This window comes from Macrobrachium rosenbergii, chromosome 10 (assembly GCF_040412425.1).
Source record: "Macrobrachium rosenbergii isolate ZJJX-2024 chromosome 10, ASM4041242v1, whole genome shotgun sequence".
In the NCBI taxonomy this organism is placed as follows: domain Eukaryota; kingdom Metazoa; phylum Arthropoda; class Malacostraca; order Decapoda; family Palaemonidae; genus Macrobrachium; species Macrobrachium rosenbergii.
This window is the reverse complement of record NC_089750.1, coordinates 23730473-23747552: the sequence shown is the minus strand read 5'-3', so window position 1 is coordinate 23747552 and position 17080 is coordinate 23730473. Positions and strand designations below refer to the sequence as shown.

The following is a 17080-nucleotide window of genomic DNA, read 5'->3' as shown; positions in this document are numbered from 1 at the left end:
AGTCCTTATCAACATTTTTCGACTATTTCGATTACTACTACCACTACCACTACTACTACTACTACTACTACTACTACTAGAGAGAGAGAGAGAGAGAGAGAGAGAGAGAGAGAGAGAGAGAGAGAGAGAGAGAGAGAGAGAATCAAATAACCATGCACCTTAAATTAAAGGACAATATATAAATATGAAGAATTTTCTCTTATGATTCAAATCGCTGTTCTTAACAAACAAATCTGCAGGCTAGTGACCCTTGCTCTGGAGCAAGGAACCTCAGCCTCACCATCCAAGTCCAGTAGCAGTGGCAGCGAAAGCCACTAAGACCCTATCTTCTACTGATATCTGTTTTAAACGTGCCTTATTATTGAGACTTGAATCAATTATACTGTAAAGGTTCTCGTCCAGCTTTCTTTAATTTCAGCAACTGAATCATTATTTAATATTTAGTAAAATGCTAGAGTTCTAAAAAAAAAAAATCGTTGACAGACTGAAATTTATTAAAAGTTACCGGTCTGCAGCTTCACAAACAAAATCTCAAGGTAATGAAAGACATAAAGCACTGCTCCATAAGGGAGTTAACAATTCAGCGTTATCTCTGCAAACGGAACAGGAGGTTATGCATTCAACCACTTATTTGTCGCCAAACTAAGCAAAAATTTCTTAATGGATTTTAATTAAATCGTTTCGAAGGGTGAGACCATGGGCCATGAATGTCTTGATTAGAATTTGTGGTGGATTCGGTTTTTACTAAATTTTTTTTATGTTAAGAGAAAATTAAAATTAAAATATCAGTGCCTTCTTCTATCACTTCAGTCAAAATCACTGCCACTACATGAATGCTTGGCCAAAATTAAAAGCCAGTCCTCGACCTTAATTATATGGCATACCCAATACCATATCCTGTCAAGACTTTTATTACCTAGGAATTCTTTCCTGTCTTGCAACCCGAGACTAAAATCTACATCTAGTAATAGCCATTTGTGGACTGCGGCAGACCGCATCTGTCATTCACATGGCGTATGCGATAGGTATGTATTGCTCCTTGCTGACTATTTCTTTTAGCCCCAGGGTTGGGCTGGAAGGTCTGCATTACTGGTAAGGCCTTAATATACCAAACTAATCCTTAAAATAACTGTCCTTTCCTGCAGCTGCTTGTTCACTGTGGTTTGTGTACAAGAGAGCTAAGAAAGAAATAGCAGGATAGGCAAGACAATGGTGATGGAACATAGTGAAATAAGTTTGGAGCAATGACCAGGCTAAGCTTTATTTCAGGAAGCATTGTTTTTATGGTTGCAAACAACTATACACGTTAAGACTAACTGAAATTAAGTCTACCTAGAAATGGTTTTGAAAGCAATTTCCTCAGAAATTAACAAGCTGGCATCAAGTTTACCAAAATTTTGAAAGAGAGAGAGAGAGAGAGAGAGAGAGAGAGAGAGAGTATGGAGTCATAGCCTCAAACGGAAAAGGATGTTGTGGCGGCCGAGTGTGGGAGAGCCTGGAAGGGATCCGAAAGGACGGAAAAGACAGGAGAGGACCAAGATTTTGGAGACCTTTAAAAAGAGACTGGAGGGTGGTGGGGGAGGTGGAAAAGTTTCCTAATTATACGGTTACGAATACAAGTTGGACGGAACATTGTAGCCACCAGAAAACCCTCACGAGAAAAAAGGATGTTTTATATTTGGCCTGAAGGTGTCTATTAAACCACAGCGACGCCCACAGAATTATTTACAGTCTACCCACTTGAGCTGCATCCTGTTTCTTACGCTTCAAAATTATGAACTACATTACACTATAGATACTTCACAACGAAGTCTTTCATTCAGTTAGGTTACGAATCCTAGTTATTATAAAAATAAAGCCATAATGTAAAATTACCGCGTGTTCACTTACAACCCACAACCACAGAACGTCAAAAACTGCACAGTTAATTGAATGTGTAGTTAAAAGGGACTACAGTGCATGCACTGGAAATTTCTACCATGATTCTCTTAAGTAAAACTGAATAGTACTGCACTACACAAACGGGGAGCAAGCAAAATTTTCTGTACAAAATGTTATTTTACTGTTCAGTTTTTATAATGAAAAATGAATTTTGATTAATGATAATACGTTAGTCCATTGGCAGGTCGGTCCATATCCGCCGATTCGAGAATCCGGTGACAAAATCAAGAGATTGATGGGGATGGGAGTGGTAGGGTTCCTGTTTGTTATCTATCGGCAGTCTCTTCCAGAGCCCAACCACAGCTTTACCGCAGTGGTCACCTTATCGTCACCACCGTCAACTACAACTACTAACTGCCCACAATTACGCTACCAATACCCAAACACCGTTAAAAGCAGTTTTAAATAAATTTATGGCTGGCAAAACAAAGAACCACCCTCTGGCTATTTTATTTCTTACAAGAAAAAATCGTACGCAAACAACTGCAATGATGTTGATGTATTACTGTATACAGAATGATGACTTTCAATATCAGTGCATTGGTGAACTCTCAGCATGAAGTGCTTGGAAATTTGTTTAGATCACTGCAGCCTTACACTTTCTTGCGGCTGAATATAACTGAGGGATTCTGGCGACGAAACGATCGGATTTAATTGGCTATAAGAATCTCTACGTGGCATTACGACTATGGACTGGACATCTTTAGAAATATAATTTTAAATTATATATATATATATATATATATATATATATATATATATATATATATATATATATATATATATATATATAATTATTATTTTTAATATATAACTTAATATATATCGTCCGCCAGTACTGTACGTCGATCATCATTCAATTTAAACAAAATATCTGGACACCATTCAAATGTAGTAGATTTCTGACAAAATCCGAGAAAAAAAATTACCTGGACTGGACATCTTCAGAGATATCATTTTAAATTAATTATACATATACATACATATATAATGTGAATGATTATTTTTAATATATAACTTAATATATATCGTCAGCCAGTACTGTACGTCGATCATCATTCATTTAAACAAAATATCTGGATACCATTCAAATGTAGTAGATTTCTGACAAAATCCGAGAAAAAAAAAACTACCTGGAGGCGTGCAAAGCAGCGTTCACACTGGAGTGTCTGACGGAGAAGTTATGAGCTTGGCCAGAAGCATTCTGATGAAGAGAGGGCGTGCTCTTGGCAGGGACAAGTGACGAGGAAGAAGCACCTCCGGGACTGACTAGGGATTCGGCGAAAGAGCTGAGACTCTCGGCCGAGGGATAGCGAGGCAATGGTGACCGTCGAGAGGCTGACGACTTGGTGGCAGTGTTTGCACTCCTCTTCGTCAAAGTATTGGTGTTGTTACTTGTGGTATCAAGTCTGGTCTCGACTCTGCTGTTACTAGTGTTGCTATTAGCCTCTGGTCGCGCTTCGTGCGAAGTCCCCTGCGATGAACTCAAACTGGTACAGGAAGGGGAAACGCCCCTGGCTGCACAAAGATCTGGTTGATGGCTGACGGCGGCTGCAGCAATATTGCTGCTGCTCCCGCTCCCAGGCAACTGCCACGAACTCCGTCTTTCTTGAGATCCACTAATACTGAAAAGGAGGAGAAAAATCTATAAAAAACTGACCATTTGAAATTAACTGTACAGGTAAAACATTTCACAAAAATGACATTAAATGGACAAGAAATAATTTTCTTAATATACATGGAAAAACTTCAATACAAAATAGCATTCGGCTTTGCTAGTGTCCCAAGATGGTAACACAGGATAATATCTAGAGTGCTCCTGAATGTATCCAAAACGCAACGACAAAGGCAACTTTATAAGCTTTTAGGACACAAGACCCGTAAAATAATGACAAAAGGAGGTCCCTACCACCAACACTGATAGTGGCAGAAGGATTCTCTGGAGGGCAAGAGGCAGTGGTATTTTCAAGGCCTCAGTCCCTCGATAATCCCTTCCTCTCCTCACAAAACACGAAATCTACCTTAGGCTGATATTACCACCTACTGTCACCACCACAAGCCATGACATCCTTTCTTCCTCCTACAGTACATTCTCTGGTAACTATACTGTCTTCCTCTGGCCATTCTCAGTCAAAGGTGAATCTCGCGACCTTTTACTTAACTACTAACGCCTATTATTTCTTTTACCCATACAACAGAAGCAAGCATTGTACATCCCATAATTCAGGTAATGGGATCCCGACTCACCATTATAAGAAATTAATCGAAAATTTGCAAGAACATTAAAATATTGAAATTCCTAAATATGATGAAACAGAATTTCACAAGCTATCGTCAACAAATGAGAGAGAGAGAGAGAGAGAGAGAGAGAGAGAGAGAGAGAGAGAGAGAGAGAGAGAGAGAGAGAGAGACTCATCTAACCACCATAAACGTCCAAGTAATTACGTCCGTGTACGCTCTGTTGGGTTGAAGGTTGAAATACATTGTCCTTTTCTATTACTTTTAATTAGGAGTTTTTTTAATTATATGTTTCTTCCGACACTTGAAAAAGAGGTTCAGTGCTTACGGTAAGGTTTGTGGACGAACTTCAGCCTTCCATTTAATACACACACACACACACACACACACACACACACACACACACACACACACACACTAGTGATGAGTTTTAATCTATGTCGTAAATTCCACAAATAATTTCGCACATCATTAGGCTAATCAGCACAATTTAATCGCACCTTCTCAACAGACCGTGAAATACTCATTAAATACTAACTTCAACATCGAGCTATATTTCTTTATTTTCTTTTTTAAAACCAAAGATACAATCAGATTACGTCCAAACAAACCAACCAAGCCTTCATGCATTTCGTCTGCTTGATGAGCAAGTTTACCATTCATATATATATATATATATATATATATATATATATATATATATATATATATATATATATATATATATATATATAATATATATCAGAATTAATTGACTAAGTAGGTCGGGCTCATATCCTGTTCCACTTTCCCAAGAAACGGAGGAAGGGTGTTTAGCCTCTTAATTTAACAAAGTGTCAAGTTTCAGCCTTGCGAATAATCTTAAAGTGCACTAAATAAGACAGCGTATTTATATACTGAGTCTGCTCTTATGAAACTATTCATACTAAACAAGTATACTAATCATATCATAGCTAGGTATACGCGGGAGAGGATGACCTTTAAGAATGGAGTTAATGCTGACCTTCAGGATAAGGTGGATAAGGTGGTGATGCCAAGGAATGTGTGAGATTTCCACCCTTAATTATTATCCCTCGCCCTTCCCATGCAATCTATGCTCCTCCACCCTACTGAAGTACTTTACATTCAATTTCATTGCCCGGCCATGACAACAAATCTGGCCTGGAATTTTCCAAGATACCATTGCATTTAATTATTTTTATATTAGTAAAAATTAATAAAAAAGAAAAAGAATGCAGTAAAAAAAACTCTCCGCAATATCAAGACAAGTCAGTTTCAAACGTGATTCTCGCAGGATTTTTCGTTTATTACATAATACAGAACACTTCTGATTATTTTATTAATTTCTTTTTGCTTGCTATGTGTCTGTTTACACTGCGATACTCGATTGTTTTATTTACTTCTTTTATCTTTGGCAAAACAATCGACAGCGTCCGTTAGGTTCCATGACCAGATGTTTTTCCGTATTCATAAACACGGCAAAATATTTGCCGAGCCAATAAAACTCTTCAATGAACACGGAATCCCAGCCCATTCTACATACCAGCTCCCAAACGACACGGGAGCTCCACACTGTCCAAACACGAAAAGAAAGACGCCCAACTGAATGAAACAACGAAGCAGCTTCCACTCGCCATACAAGCATAAGCCAATAACGAGGCCTTGTATCCGCTTCTAAGGAATCTTAATCACCAACACAACAAACCAATCTCAACTTCAATCTCTTTGTGTACCATCCTCCTCAATTCCACCCACATTCTTCACTCTCCCCAACCCCGGCCTTGTTCCCCTTCTCTCACTTCCAATCACCGGGTAAGGCCTGACACAGATGGGAAGCGGGTCAAGATTTAAAACTATTAAGCATTTTTCATGACCTCTGACAAAACTGAAGAGATCTTTCCTTTTCATTAGGGATCTCTCTCTCTCTCTCTCTCTCTCTCTCTCTCTCTCTCTCTCTCTCTCTCTCATATTCCTTCAGTGTTCTTTATCTATTTTCCCATTATTTCTTAAAATAAAACTGTGTAAATAATCAATGATAAGAAGGGAAAAATTCGGGTTCCGCGAAAAGGTTTTGCTTAGTATTAATCTTAATCCAATGGCAAGCTACTGCCTTAATCCACAGAGCATTCATACTTAACCACCGAATCCATTAAAAATTAACGGGAGGTAATTAAAGGAAACAATATAAATGTCCACTGCAGATGATTCTAAATTCCCCATACTTCATGGAAATACAGCAAAGAATATTAATAAAAAAAAGAAGGAAATCTCGGGAACCGATATCCTGACTCACACACAAAAGCCTTTGACTACATTACGCGTTCTCCAACTGGGCTCGACAAAATGAAGCACCATTGTTTAGGTCGAGGTCTATTAGAAACGTAATGGGCCTTCACCTACCAATCACCTTAGGTCACCGAAAAACACTAACAGGCTTGAACACAATCTGAACAGACTTTATTTATGTCAGCTGTCTATTCGAAATTCCAATATAAACATAATCAAGAGGCTGTTACAGTTGTCGCACTTGATTCTCGGACATCGAGTCATCCAGCGATGCAACCTTCTGATTAACGTAAACTCGAACTCTCACCATTCATGAATGGGGCTTGTGACAATTACATATTTTTCTTACTCAACGCTAAATTGTAGCTAACCATACAAGAACAAAACACAAAGCTATTTACTTACTAAGATCATTAAAGTGTTCTATTACAGCTTTGGAAACCAGGAATGAAAACCATTAAATGCCTTTGGTACGGAGATTTTCCGAAGGGCTGTACATGAATTATACAGAATAACTAGAACTGGATTTTATGGTGTATTTTACCATTAAAACTTCATTATCACGATCACAATCATGCTTATGTCATAGGTACATTCTAGAATGATAAATTATGAACCTAAAATTTAATTATGAAAATTGATTTTTTGTCATTTTCATAAAACACCTAAAATTGCTTGAATTATTTAATTTTAAAGGCACAAATATATTAGTTTGCATATGCCATACTATGTGTCAACTTCATCCAAAAACACACAAAGATATCCCTTACTTCACTTGTATTATTTGGCATGTCTTTATCCGTGACGAAATTCCAATACTAAAATTGCAATTTCATAATATAACTTGAATTAATTCGCCTTCTGGCACTGGATAACAACGAAGAAACAAATGCTCTTTTAAACAACCGTCACGAGCTTACCGCCAACAACGCCGTTGTTTTTCTATCAGCACACCCCAGGGGCCACCGCCATGAATTTCCACCTTGGGATTCTTGCCGGGGAACCCCCCAAGCTCAAATTCGCCCATCAGGTATACGGATCATTCTTCAGTAACCATTTACCATAACACCCCTTGACGAGGGACCTTAAACCGATAACCCGGTCAAAGCATTCACGACAAAGGCTCTCCTCTGACATACCTATCACGGGTCCTTTTCCGTAATTCGTTCCAGAACCTGAGGACTTAAAAGACCACGAAGGGGATTTCAGCAACTAATCCAAAAATCTTGATGGATTGGCGCTTGTTTTTCAGTGATGGTAATGGTAATAAAGACATTAAACGATTATCAAAAGTGCTATAAGTGATACCATCTTTGATGTATGATACACAGTAGTAGTAGTAGTAGTAGTAGTAGTAGTAGTAGTAGTAGTAGTAGTAGTAGTAGTCGTGATGCCTGAATTTCAATATAAAAATAAGAGCAATCTAAAGTAGGCCTACAATATTCTTTACATTACTTCGACATAAGTACAAAACGCCAAATATAGCAAATTTCAAAATTAATTTGAACTTTTCCTAATATACAAACCAGAGCATTTTATGTAGGAGTATCCTTACATAAAAGGCAAGTGTATTTCCTATGAACAATTTTATATTATGCTGATAAACAAACATACACTAACTTGCCTTATACCTCAAAATAAGTACAACACACCGAAACAAGGATACGAGCCACAAATATCAAAACAATGGTTTCTGATGAAGAATCAGTACTTAATTAGTCAGAGAGGTATTCAACCAAGGACAGTGACCTTGACTCCGTCCCGCCAACAGAGAACTATTCCCACTACCACAATTCATATGCAAAATGTAAAGACAGTTCACCTTCAATGGTCGACGGTACCTTCCACAGGCTATCCTTGAAAGGCATTCTTGATATCAGCACTGCAACTGAAAGTATTTTGTAACTACTCTATCCTTTAAAAAAAAAAAAAAAAAAAAAAAAAAAAAGCAGTATTCTCAACCGTAACTCACTACTGTGAATAATTACCTCCTCTAAATAATTACCACCGCAATACAGTGGGATTTCATCGCCATACTGCATTAATGAATGCCGTGAAAATATCTCAACATGACTGTCATCAGCCAAAAAATGGTAAACTGGTGTCATTAGTACGTTTCGCATAGGAAACTCAAGTATAAGAGATTACCCAAAGTGGACAACAGGGGCACACAGAAAATACAGTAACTTTCACTAAAATCCTGGGATCTTCACATAAAATGTGGGAAAACCAAAGAGGAGAAAATTGTATGAAGAACAAAAGATCAAACGACAACGAAAGTACATAACGCAAGGTATAAAAGGTTTCCCGCTTAGCAGAGCACAATAAGTATCGCTATTTCCGTGGCCAACGCATGCTATAATTGCTGAGACGAATTCTTAGCCAAAAAATCAGAAAATGCTGCAGCTGATAATGTTTCTTTAGTTTTAACCTGGTAATGCGAGTATTATAAATAAAAAAAGTTTGATATATATATGAGAGAGAGAGAGAGAGAGAGAGAGAGAGAGAGAGAGAGAGAGAGAGAGAGAGAGAGAGAGAGAGAGAGAGAGAGAGAGACAGTCGTGTAAGCAGCTGAGAAATATCCGAAGGCAAGGGAACAGCCACACAACCCCGGTTATTACCTCAACCTTAAATGCTGGAGGGGTCTAACCACGTTTACCTGGGCAGTCAACACAGCACCAGCATATATTGCACCTGCAACTAACAACGCTTCTTTTCTACGCTTGTTGACGTTCGCTTTCAATCATTACTTAAGGGCTTTCATCCTAAGTGATTACCAGATAACTTTGGCTAATCTTATAAATAAACAAATTTCTGCATGATTAGGAAACTTCAAAGGAATAAAAAATTACATACATGATTCCAACTTTCCAGGATTTCGACAAAAAATATTTTAAGATCGGTTAGCTTACGGGGAAGGGGACGTGTCTGAGAGAGAGAGAGAGAGAGAGAGAGAGAGAGAGAGAGAGAGAGAGAGAGAGAGAGAGAGAGAGAGAGAAACATTCGCGCACTGCATATTTACTCTTCAAGGAGCAAACAAACTTTTAGCCAACCAGCAGTCAAGTTAAGCTTAATGACCAAACACCGATGAACATAGATGCGTCGGACCATATAACATTAAGCACCTGTGCATACAACTCCCACTTCACTTGCAAAACTCACCTGACAACAACACAGACAATGAAGATATAAAAACAATATTAAAACAGGTCTCCAATGGGATATCTAAGTAACTGATTTACAAAAAAACTGTGACCAAAATACGTTCTAACATTCAGTAAACGTAAGGCTCCAAGCTTCAACAATAATCTGGAACTGATTTGTCAGTGGTGTAATCAGTGTGGCATGAGGTTGGACTTTTAATCCTTCCTAACATTTTACAATTCTTGGTGCTACCTTCAACTCCACTCTAGATTTTAATTTAAAACATATCTATTTGTGCCAGGGAGTTAGATTCGTTTGTTTACAATGCTTTTCATAACTACAGAAACAATGGTAACCGTGTCAGCTTTTCAATCTTGTATTCTGTCGGTACTGAAATATTGTCTGTCTTCAGGCAGACAATATTTACGATTTACACTGTGTGGCAACTCTCACAAGCGCATTTCAACAAAGATTTTTCCCTACCACGTTTGGTTTTTGAGACTCAAGAACCAGTTTTTGTCTTCCTGATGTTGGTATTCTTGCGTTTAATTTTCCTGTCACATTCTTTATCTAAAGTATTTATGTTTATAATCTTTATTAAAATTTTTACTTATTTTCACCCGTTTAATGAATATTAGAGTTAATTATCAGTTAGCCTTGTTACATATAAACGTTTGCACATCTCAGAAAGTCGAGAATATCATATAAACGTTTGCACATCTCAGAAAGTCGAGAATATCATAAATAACAACAAATTAACAATAAAAACTATGGATGCACTTTTGGACATGGTTTAAAAATATACTAATTCAAGTGCAGTCTACACTTCCACGACTCACATTTTTAAAGAATTTTGTGAAAATAACTGTTAAAATGCATAACAACTACGAGCGGAAATAACATGAAAATGACAAACACTAAAAATGCAAAAAATTTGAAAACGACTATAACATACTGAAACACCACAAAGAAAACTAATATACAGTGCCGTTACATCACTATACTGTAGTGCAATAAAACGAATAGGGCACATTCATGAGGAGCGCGTGTTTAAGTGTTTTTGTACAAGTGTAAAAAAAGAGGCGCACACCACATTCCTCACATACTTTAGAACCACTATGAACATTTTGAGAGAACCGTATCCTTGGCGAACGAAATTATTAATAAAATAAGAGCAGTATAAGCGTCTAAGCCAAGAGCAAAATTGACTTCTTCCCAACAGAAAAACCACACCAGCTACGATATCCTCCCACAAAGTTGCATACAAAACACGTCTAAGATTATAAGGAATTGCATATTAAAATCCTCCGCCCAAGCCTTTCAAGCGAAGATAAAATATTACTTTAATTCTAGGACTCCTACAACAGGGCAGTGGCTGCTCTGCACTACAAAATGCAATGTATGTATGTATGTATGTATGTATGTATGTATGTATGTATGTATATATATATATATATATATATATATATATATATATATATATATATATATATATATATACGTATCAGGGTGTAACACCGATAGTCAACTGGCTGGTAAACTCAAGACCCACGTTTTGACCTGCGTTGTTCAGCTTGGGGCCAGGGCCAGCCTCTCTTACACCACAGATCTCCATACAAGAACGTTAAGTGAAGGTATAGCACCTCGGTCCGAGCTTCTGGACAGTAAATAATATCCGTATGTACAGTCTGGGTTTGCCTTCTAACCCCTATCTTATATTGTCAGTTTAGAAGGCATAGCTTCTCTCGTAATGTGGTTAACTGTTTAAAGGTTGAAACACTGCAACAGCACGTATTAAATCTTGGAGAGAAAAATATGTCAATTATAGCGACTTTCGAGGTTATGCATCAATTTACTTCTTTCTATTTCCTAGTTTCCTACTGGTCTGGCAAGAAGAGGAAATAGGTTGACCGTTCATCGGCCTTGTACGTGTACAGTATGCACGCGCGCGCACACACACACACACATATATATATATACAATTATATATATATACAATTATATATATATTACATAATTGTGTGTGCATGTGTGTGTGCGCGCGTGCATACACATACAAGGCCGATGAACGGTCAACCTATTTCCTCTTCTTGCCAGGCCAGTTGGAAACTAGGAAATAGAAAGAAGTAAATTGATGCCTAACCTCGAAAGACGCTATAACTGGCATATTTTTCTCTTCAAGATTTAATACGTGCTGTTGCTCAGTGTTTCAATCTTTAAACAGTTAACCATATTATGTTAGCGAGCCAGCTAACCTATGCATCAGATAAGAGGACAGTAAACAAAAGATAACTGGTGTCATTAAAGATTCACGTGAGCAGTGGTTCGGAGGCAAAGTCACAGTGCCAACGATTAATAAGTACTTGCCCGGAAACCCCTTAAAAAACACTAATTAATCCCATTTCTACTTTGGATTCAAAACAATTCCCTCAAGCATTAAACGGCACAACGCAGAGAAAAGAAAATAAAATCCGCCGAGTCATGTCCTTTATTCTCATGAATCTGAAAGTGAAACCGAAGAGGCGGGAAACACACGGCCCATTGGTATAATACAATCGCATCGTCGCCGACAGTCAAAACAGGAAGCAATAAAGAGAACCAACTTCCTGACCATGAACTCCTCAATAAACTATATATTATCTTCGAGAGAGAAAAGAACAAAAACGGAGTGGGGAACCAGTTGGCTCACAAAAATAAAACTCCCGTTCACGTTGATGCTAAATGGCTGTGCTCACAACGGACCCTCAAGCTGTTTCACTTTCTATTAACAAAACTAGCCAGGGGACTTCCTACGTTTCCCGCCCTTTTCGGGTTCATTTGTGCTTGTGCATGATGGTTTTATCATGCACGTGACTTCAGCACGGCAAAGACAAATGCTCTTGGATGAAACTTACTAATCATTACAAGCACTGGTGCACTTAAGAAAAACCACCGTCAATGGAGCAGTAAGGTATGGTACTATGAAAGCTGGTTGAATACAGTCTGGAAGAGCAGCAAAGTCATCGCACAATAATACGACTGTTACTACACAAAACTCGCACCTTATTCTGCCAATAACGTCATTTTTTTTCTTTAATAATTTATAATTCTGAAAATAGTTCATATACGTATAACGCCTAGAGCACGCAGTTTGTAACGATGTAACAGGAAGTTTCGCAAACATAACTGCCAACTGCACTCTACTAATCAGACTACCATAACATATATGATAACGCTTTTCCCGGTGAGGGTTCGGCAACGTGTGTATGTGTATGTGTGTGTGTGTGACACACACACGTGTGTGTGTGAGAGAGAGAATCATTAAACCTTAGAGGCGACCTAAACCTTAGCTGCTGGGCCGGTAATGATTCGTGCCTCAGGCTATGAGCTTTACTTATCAGAGTTCTTCCGCCAGGAAAACCAGCTCCTTTGGTACCCATCAGATCATCCGGCGAAGAGTAGCGTTGGTTTGTTGGTTTTTGGCCTGTTACTGTCGCCTCATGTGTCTCTTAAATCTAGAACGACAGTTTCTCCATGGTTACTTACAGCAGACGAAACTATCTTTGCATTGGGGGAAGATTTTCTAAAAAGCGAAGTCTTAACATTTTGATTTAAAATCCACCCCCTAAAATAATCACCAGTGCCTATGTATCTTTCATTACAGAAAAGTCGTACCATATATGCACAAACATATGAACACATTTAACTCTGTATTCAGAAGACTAACGCGCTTCTTATACCCTACCAACTTTAAGACAAAGCTGATTTTGGCTACACGAGGTAAAAATTAGTTTCGCCTAGCTTTCTTCTGATTAGAATGACGTTAATCCTCCATGACATGACCCAAAGATCAGGCACCTCGTAATCCATTTCCTTTTCCGGTGGAATCCAAGCGACGTTGCTGTTCCAAGTCCCCCAAACGAAATTGGACATGTCTAAGATGATGCATACGAGTTTCCAAATTCCCTCGGAAAAACAATTAGTCTGCAAACTTGACTTAACTACACCGATTCACCAACTACGGACCTATTCATAATAAAGTTCTAGATATAAAATAAATATATAAAATAAAAATACGCATGTTTAAATAGTCACTGGGGTTCCCTGGTAGAGGGGAGGTGAAACACAAGTCCCGAATGCACAATCAAAATATATTCTGCTGGTGACAGGAAAAGATAACTACATTTACGCTCTTGCTTGCTGTCGCTATCAACCGAGTTTCTGATGCAGTTGAGACATTGCCAGTTCCGGAAGTACAAGGTAAGTTTCGAAAATGCTGAATATTTTAATTCAAGGAAAAAGAGACCCTTTAAACTAAGTCTTAAACAAGAACTATGTAAGCCAAAATTTGGTGCTAAAATAGTACTCTGTATTCCTATTTAGAGTCTGTTAAGATTAGTTCCTCATAATTAAGAAAACCACATCAAAATTGGGCTCGTCTTAATCAAAGAAACGGAATCAATTTGATTATGTTTTTATATATAAATGTTGGATATATAGTCTATATCTATCTTACGATCTTATGACTGGTATTATACAATAAATCAAACTAAAATATAATTGACCAATGTAAAGCGCAATGATGAATCATCAAATTCATCTACGCTAACAGACACTCTCTTTTATCGTATACTCTGAAAAATTCTACGCAAGTTTATCGCAGGCAGTTTTCATGGCATGCTTCTTATAAATACGGTTTTAACTATTTCTCATTAGCCTACATTCATTAACAAAACACTGATATCCCAAGAAATTGTTGTTAAACACACACACACACACGCATATTTTACATATATATTTATTATGCCACAAAAATATGCAAGAGATTCTAAACGAGGGCAAAAGAAAAAGAAAAAGAAAAAGATCTAACTCCAGCGTGGAGGGACAGAAGACGAAGCCATATCAGCGTCATTTCCTGTAATCTTCTCTGGGCCGAGCGAGCGTTTCATTCGTTACTTCTCCACCTACACGGAAAATACAAAAATCATCACCGCCACAGCTACTGCTAATGCTGGGTCTTGCTTCTGAGCGTTACTATGAAAGTCAATGACCCTGTGGAGTAAAAAGGACTATCTATGGAGAAATATGTTATGTCTTAAATCATCATATCAAACCAAAATACCTCTGAAAATTGTTTATAGTATCATCAACCGTTCTTAAATACAGTATGCAATGTGACTTAACAGTATCATAAAAAAAAGTAAATCGAAAAGCTCTGGGCGAATTTAAAAAAAGCCTGACCCCTAGTTCTTCTTTACAAAAAAAAAAAAAATCCCAAACAACCACTTGATTGTGAGAGGCAAGTGCGTGATCCTGGGTTTTAGGTGAAGAAAATACAGAAATCCATATAAATCAGGGACACACCGCTTCATATTTAATATGGATTCTCCAACTTTAAAACATGAGGGATATAATAATAGGCTAGTTGTGGCAATACTTCACTCTTCACGATCAGCTGATCGCTATAGGACGAGCAAAATCATTCATGAACTTCCCGCACTTTATCAGTTTTGCTTCATGCACTGCAAATCTTTTTAAGTAGCTTCTACATTATCCTAATATGTAATGGACTTTACGTCTCCACTACTAAAAAATGATAGTCTTCTAGGAAACAATGCCCTAGTACGTGCAAGAGGTCACAATAATTAGCATAATAATTATGTTAGCCTCCTGCAATACTTTTATATTTAATAAAATACTTCTCAGACACTGAGATCTTTTACTATAATCTTGATAAACGAGTATTTAATTTTAAGGTGAACATTAAAAGTAATTAAATTTCGAACTGGTTTGGTTTCATATAAATTCACGAGGAAAATCCTGAATTGTAGCACCAACACAGTTGTCTTGTAATTTTTGCAACCACATATACATACATATATGTACTAAACTTAATTGTGTATACAAAAAGACGGACGTCTATGCATTATACTAAAATAAGATAAGAAAACAATGAAAAATCAGTTACAAGCTCCACCATACACTCAAAAGTTAAACAGGGATCTATGGAATTATTGTAATTTCTCCCTATAGCACTTGATTATCGGAATATCGCCAATACTGATTTTATGTTTCGTTTGGTTTGTCTGTACTTATTACCAGGACCAAGTTAAGAAACAGACCAACTCATCCAAGTCTTGTTTGTTCGTGGGCATTATTTGGATCTATTTCACGTTAGCTAAATTTAATACTTCCTTATGCGGCAGAAAATAAATCTTTATAGTAAATTGGATACTGCATCGTATCAATAGCAAATGCAACAAACAACAGGTCTGTTAACGCTCCACTTTCCAACTCTACCATAACCCCTCTCGCAAAAGAACGCCGAAGGTCAAATTTCGGAAATAAGGCCAATTACCAAGTACTCATTGTTCAGGGACACTGATATGCAAGTTGTTTTTACTTAGAGAGAGAGAGAGAGAGAGAGAGAGAGAGAGAGAGAGAGATTCAGCACTGAAACTGCAACAAGACAATGAAGCTTCCTTTAACATCATTAAAACACTTTCATAACTCCTCTGAATATGTGATAAAGATGTATCTAAACTAACTGGCGTAAAATATGGTTTATCGAAAAAAATAAAAACAGTATCCTAGGAACGATCGAAACCCAATAGTAAATGTTACAAAAGCTACGACTAAAGCCTTACAAAAACAATATGTACAACAAATAGGAGTGAAACCCCAGTAAAATTCTTCCCGGAAACGCTAGACAAAACTCTACAATGGTAGAGAAATCTCCATAATGAAGGTAAGGAAGATAGTTGAGGTAATTTATCTTTCCATAAGGAGGACCTCTCATTGATCTCTGCATATTCAAATCATTATCAGTAATAGTCAGACTTTCAAGCCAATTTACATTAGTCTCTATTTATTATTTCCAGTGTACGAATCAAACTTATTTACCAATGAACCGAATCTCTCTACCATTCTGGATATACTTGATTAATGATTAACACAACATTTACTCATCATCAATTATCACCAATAGATTTATATTCTATAATTTCTATTATGATAAATTTTCTTAATGTTGAACTCTTTTAGATCATTCCTTTCCATTTCACGTAAAACCAATTACCTTTTTAAAACCTGTTAAACCAAACAAGTTACAAATCATCTACTTGTATCAGAATGAACAAACAAGCAAAATAATATTTAGCTGGCACAATTCAAGCAGAATACTTTCTCCACTATAACAACGAACGTTACTGACAGCCCATGGGAGCTGTAAACTGCCCTTTTCATATGAAATGATCAACGTCATCTCAGTAAAGGTTGCAAACTGAATAAAGAACAAATCACAAGCTGAAATTACTGTTCTACAAAACAATACATTCAAGTCTGCAATAAAAATACACTGATATTAACGTACACATTTATACACTCTTCCTCAAGAACGGTCCTCTTACGGTTCTAAAAACGAGACTGCAGCTATGGCTGTTTCCTTTTCAAGTAACTACCGACAATTTTAATGCCAATTGACCTATGACAC

At 37.3% G+C, this 17080-nt stretch overlaps 1 protein-coding gene across 5 annotated transcripts in view; it reads right to left on the bottom strand.

The window, feature by feature from the left end:
• Positions 1-17080, bottom strand: part of LOC136842560 (protein Shroom-like) — a 981749-nt gene that overhangs the window by 145228 nt on the left and 819441 nt on the right. For all 5 annotated transcript variants that reach the window (XM_067110017.1, XM_067110016.1, XM_067110019.1 and 2 more), the window contains exon 3: positions 3075-3566. In XM_067110017.1, the coding sequence (XP_066966118.1) occupies positions 3075-3566 (492 nt within the window). The remainder of the gene's footprint in view (positions 1-3074; positions 3567-17080) is intronic.